This window comes from Odontomachus brunneus, unplaced genomic scaffold (assembly GCF_010583005.1).
Source record: "Odontomachus brunneus isolate Ranch 3 - 2012 unplaced genomic scaffold, Obru_v1 Obru_scaffold_039, whole genome shotgun sequence".
Classification (NCBI taxonomy): Eukaryota; Metazoa; Arthropoda; class Insecta; order Hymenoptera; family Formicidae; genus Odontomachus; species Odontomachus brunneus.
This window is the reverse complement of record NW_022639489.1, coordinates 1,419,166-1,425,258: the sequence shown is the minus strand read 5'-3', so window position 1 is coordinate 1,425,258 and position 6,093 is coordinate 1,419,166. Positions and strand designations below refer to the sequence as shown.

The 6,093-nt window shown below is 32.5% G+C and overlaps 1 protein-coding gene across 1 annotated transcript in view; it reads left to right on the top strand.

Moving 5' to 3' along the window:
* The window catches only part of LOC116844050 (titin), a 21,575-nt gene extending 16,376 nt beyond the window's left edge, over positions 1-5,199 (top strand). Inside the window, exons 9-12 of the mRNA XM_032815138.1 lie at positions 887-945; positions 3,361-3,536; positions 4,206-4,368; positions 4,881-5,199. Coding sequence (XP_032671029.1) covers positions 887-945; positions 3,361-3,536; positions 4,206-4,368; positions 4,881-4,937 — 455 coding nt within the window. The 3' untranslated portion in view covers positions 4,938-5,199. The remainder of the gene's footprint in view (positions 1-886; positions 946-3,360; positions 3,537-4,205; positions 4,369-4,880) is intronic.
* The last annotated feature ends 894 nt before the right edge of the window (positions 5,200-6,093 follow it).

Below are 6,093 nucleotides of genomic sequence, written 5' to 3'. Positions count from 1 at the left end.
TATATATATATATATATATATATATATATATATATATATATATATATATATATCGACCCTTGACCCTATGTCGGCCTAGAAATATTCTCGGCCACCATAATTGCCTCCCGGATAACCGAGCGACGAGGTATAATCAATATAACTGAAAACTCGTCGCAATATCGCGACAGAATTTCGCAATATTATTATTATTTTACTACAAAACTCTAGTACAAAGGAATGCGTTACACTGAGAGAAAAAAGTAGTTGGAATAACTATATGTATCTCACTATATTTTATAGTTCATTTTGGCCTCAAACATACAATTATAGTTCATCTAAACATGAAGATATAGCAGAATGAACACAGATTTATAGTCACCATCTTATTACTCTATGTGTATAATAAAACACGATTTGGGAATATAGTTACATGTACCCATATTTTCCAAATATTCCAATTGTATTGACTATACAAAATAGTTAATTTCTCTTACCATTTAATATTTTCTACCTTACTATGTTTTTTATTTCAAATAATTATAATTCTTGGTAAAAGTTTTACATGAGTCAGTTATACTATGCTTATATTGTAAATATTACAAACATTATGGTGATATTTACTATAAAAATGATATTCCTAACTATAATCTTTTTACTATGTCATTATAGTTCCAAATATCATACATTTTCCTCTCAATGTAGGAACGCTTGTAAAGCTACATAAATCAATAATAAATAACATAAGTTATAAACGAAAGATAGTTAATTAGTAAGCAGTAAAATTTAATAGACAGTAAATAGTTTAACATATTTCTAATATTGAAATTCCGGAAGATTTTGTATTGTGCGTTACGCAGACACGAAAATGTCGGATATTGTAAAATGTATATTGATACTATTATAGGTAGTTTCGAACCAGACCCTAAGCTATCGCCAAAAGACCAAGTAATACAGGAACTGCAGGTACCCGGATAAACGGAATGACGCGTCTTGTGTTTCACCTGAAATGAAATAACTATCGTTTCGTTCACCTTCTTGTTTGTGTCACTCGTACGTGGAGATCACAGAAGTCGTAATTGTAATGCGTATACGAATTCCTGCGGCCGTATCGGAGTCTCACCTAAATGCCCATAGATTTTCTTGTCTCCTGCACTTGCGATTACTTTTTGTTCCCTTTGAATGCCAGTAAATGCAAACTTCTCCATTCCGAAATTGTGAAAAGTACCTTCTTTCAATTAATCAGGATTTCGCAATTTTTCCATTTTCCTTTAATTAATAAGGACTCTTTTGTTCATGTACGAAACCAATTCTTACACAGAATTGATAACTCTAATATCGTACAGGCTGTCTAACGTTAAACGCCTCATATTTAGTACAGTAATCGGAGGGATTGTCTGGTTTTTCTTTTTTTTTATAAGGAAGGTTTAGGAACTAATTCTTTTTTTCCAATAGAAGAATTTGTTTTCCAAAAAGGAATCTTTCTCATTGGATAAGAAAGATACCTTCCTAAATTTATCAAAAACCAGACGACCTTTCAGATCACAAGTATACATGTAGATTCGGTCAAACTGAGTAAAAAAGTCCTCTATTATCTTGCAAACAACCATGTAAATTCTTGAGTTAATTAAGGAAGATTGACGAATGATCGCCTGCGATACAGCAGATGGGTTGTAATAGCGACGCCTGCCATCGTGTGCTTGTAGATTAGATCCAACTGAAGAAAAAAGTCTTCTACTGTTTTGCAAATACACTGAGAGAAAAAAATAATTGGAATAACTATAATCTCACTATATTTTATAGTTTATTTTGGCCTCAAACATATATTTATAGTTCATCTAAACATGAAGATATAGCAGAATGAACACAGATTTATAGTCACCATTTTATTACTCTATGTGTATAGTAAAGCACACTTTGGGAATATAGTTATATGTATCTATATTTGCCAAATATTCTAATTGTATTGACTATATAAAATAGTTAATTTCTCTTACCATTCAATATTTGCTACTTTACTATAATTTTTATTTCAAATAATTATAATTCTTGGTAAAAGTTTTACATAGGTCAATTATACTATGCTTATATTGTAAATATTACAAACATTATGATGACATTTACTATAAAAATAATATTCCTAACTATAATCTTTTTACTATGCCATTATAGTTCCAAATATTATACATTTTTCTCTCAGTGTAAGCATGTAAACCGTTGATTATTAGTTGAAGAACGTTTGTGCATTATTGCGTGCGATCATCCACCGGTTTTCTTTGGTTAATAACTTAAAAACCTACGTGATTGCTTGCAGAATGGTAGAGGAGGACTTTTTTGTTTGTCTTAATCTACACGTACAAAATATGAGATACTTTGCGTAAGGCATTTTGTATATATGTACTTCTTATATACAGGATGGTGCACTTAAATCGAACATCTTGAATATTTCACTTATTTTTGATGATACAAAAAAATGTTTTAGATGAAAGTAAAAGGGTGTCGAGGGGGACATATTTTGGTCACATTACTTTTCTTCTAAGTGGAGGCGCTAAAAAGATATAAAGATCACCTTCACTTTTTTAAATGAATTATGATTTTCTTATAATTAAAGTTATTTTATACACTCTCCCTTTATTTTGATAAAAAATTTAGTCAAGAAGTTGTTCAAAATAATGTCCTCCGATTTCAATACATTTTCGGATACGATACATAAATGATATTTTTATATTTTCTATCATTTTTGAATTTATACTCGTACATGCTTCCAAAATACATTCTTTCATGTTCTTTTGTGTAGTTGGTACATCATTGAAAACAATGTTTTTAATTTTCCCCAAACAAAAAAGTCTATGAGATTTAAATATATTGAAGTCGGAGGACATAATTTTGAACATCTCCTTGACTAAATTTTTTGTCAGAATAAAGTATAAAATATTTCGTAAATTATTGATTTTTCGACAATTATACTTCTTAGTATTTTTATACATAAAATAAATAGAGGAATCATATTTATAAAAAAATCATAATTTAAAAAAGTGAAGATAATCCTCATATCCTTTTAGCGCCTCCAGTTAGAAAAAAAACAACGTGACCAAAATGTGTCCCCTTCGACGTCCTTCCACTTTCATCTAAAACATTTTTCCGTATTATCAAAAATAAGTGAAATATTCAAGGTGTTCGATTTAAATGGGCCACCCTGTATATCTAGTCGTTATTAAAATTTACCTTGTGATTTGCTCCATATCGTTCTATTGTCTTAAATCGTTACTTAGTTATGGAAAAAATTCACACCGTTTGTGAATCTGCAAATTTTCCGACAGATGCATGATCAGCGATCAGACCCAAGCAAAATTGTTAAAATCGTCGCGTTTCACATTTCAGCAAAGAGCGCACAAGAAAAGCACCCGAAAGCAGTCGCAGGAGCTTTGGCCCCAGGCTAAGCAGCTCGAACTTACGCGTGGCCGCAGATGGAGGTGCCCGAATGACTTCTTTAACGACGAAATGATCGCGGAAGTGTTATCCTCGCAGGCGGAAGTTATTCGCGGCAGAGTGTTGGGGTAAGGATGCCTTCGCGTTTCCGAACCGAAAAGATTATCGAACAGCCGGGCTGAATTGACTCTGCGCCGGCGTGTGAAAATTATAAGAAAATATATATACAGAGTGTTCCGAAACAACCCTCGAAGTTTTTGTGGAGGCGTAGTACAGATTGAGGCGAACTTAAAAGTCCTATACCGACTTGTGATATTTGCAATAATTATCGAGATATCAATTAAAGAAAATTTGTGAATTATCACGCGTGATATGGTAGATAAACTGTAGTGGCAAATTGAATAAAAATATCCTCTACCATTTTCCTAATAATTTTATAGATTTTTAATTATTAATTAAAGAAGTTTGGCGAACGGTTGCTCGCGCGCGCGATAATATATTAATGTCATCTAATTAATAACTAAAATTTTACAAAGTTATTAGGGAAAAGGTAAAGGACTTTTCAGTTCAGTTTCACGTAATTATTCACAAATCTTCTTTAATTAATATCTCGATAGTTAGGGCGAATATCGCAAAATGGATAATAAGACTTTTATGTTCACCTTAATCCACACTAAGTCTCCACGAAAATTTCAAAGATTGTTATATACATATATTTGGCTATAAAAGTCATATTATAAAAAATTTCTCCCTAACGAAGGAATCTCGCGAGTCAAATTAATCGATCGATTGCGTAGAGTGAATTTTAAAAAATATGAGAAGACGAACCTGCCCAACTTTGACCATCTGATGAACTCGAGCGTCTACAAGATGATTCATAAAATGGAACGGGAACCGAAAAAAGGTATACCTGCTAGACCTGCTAAAGTCAACGCGGCGGAGGATATAATGGAGCGAATCGTAAGTGTTTTTTTGTTATCTTACACTGCGAAAAAATACTTGAAAATTTATTTATGGGATATCATGCAATCTGATATCATATTGATTCTTATAAAATAAAATTTATTTCTGTGAATAAACTTTATATTCCATAAATAAATTTTTGAATCTTTTTTTCTCAGTCCATGCGACTGCCAAGTTCAAATTTTGAGCATTACTCTGGAATGAAGATGATTACGTTTGAAAATGAAACACATTTGAGGCACTAACTTAACGTTCAAAAAATCTTTACATTCCTCGTAAAATCATTGTTAATCAATTTTACTGATTATCATTATCTTCATATGCCTCTTGCATATTCGTTGTGTTACAATATTTGTAAATATTCATTGAGTTTATTCAGCTTTAATAGGTAGCTTAATTCGATCAAATTAATATCGTCAAGTAAAATCAGATAAACGATTCAATCGCGAGAGAAGATTTGATTTTTTTTCAGTCAACTTGTAATTAACTTTTCAACGGCATTGTTTCAGAAATCACCGGCGTTAAGCGTTGTGGATGACAGAAGCACTCGAAGTGTCAGTCACTGATGTAACCGCGATCGCGGATGATTATAATGTGTGATGCCATCGTTACACGCATAACATCTACCTGCCTGCTAAAACAATCTAGAAAAATGGCGAGCAGAATTATCTGACATACCAGTTACGTCTGAAGAATATTATTTTAATTATATTTTGAGAATACTTAACAATTTGAAATATGTGTGCGTGTATACATGTATCAAAATTCAACAAATTCTTCACGGCAGCACAATGCGCGCATCAATAAAGTACTCCTTATAATAAGAAATGAGAAATTCTTTTCTGCAGAAAATCGCGCTCAATCTATAGCGAGTATTTAGTTTATATAATATTAAATTTTCTAGAGGATGAACTTTGTTACATGCAGATTTCACAAATCAATTAAACTATTCGTGATTACATATACAGGGTGCTTAAAAAAATTATAATACTTATATTAGAGAAAAAACTATAATACTTATATTAGAGAAGAAATTAGTTCCATATAAGTGTTAACATTTTTTTAAGCATCCTGTATGATTGATCTGATTACGGATTTGCCTATTATTTTAATAAAAAAAAATTCTAATCGATTAATCTCTTCAGTAGTGACTTAAAATGACTGCGCGATTCCTCTAGAGCGGGTTTTTTGCATAAGCATGTGCAGATTTCTTTTCTCTCTGTTGCTATTTTCTTTGAAGAATTTTGAAAAATGGAATATATGTAATTTGTACTTATGAGTTACTTATGAGTTACAAAAAAGTAATATAAAGTAAATCAAAAGAAGTAAAATTATTTAAGTAAATCAGAAGGAATTAATATTTTATCACAAAACCTTCCTGGACTTAAAAGGTCAATGTCCAACACTTTCCTCACGCAGGATAATTTCGCAGTGCGACAGATCTGTCGGCCGACTGGAACGGAAGGAAAAGTGTGCATTGAAGATTGCGTCTCGAAGTGATCTCGCGCGGCAACACATAAACTAACAAGACACTTGCAACCTTAAACAGTTCGCTCCTATTTACGTCACGGCACGCTGAAAGCCTGTCATCGGCTTTCATCAGTTTCCGCAAGTGGCACGTAGCGCGACCGTGTGTTATCGAGACGTCTCGCATACCGCTATGCACCGCTGTATTTACGTCGCTCTCGCGGCAACAGATCGATTGGGGGGATCAAGTACGCC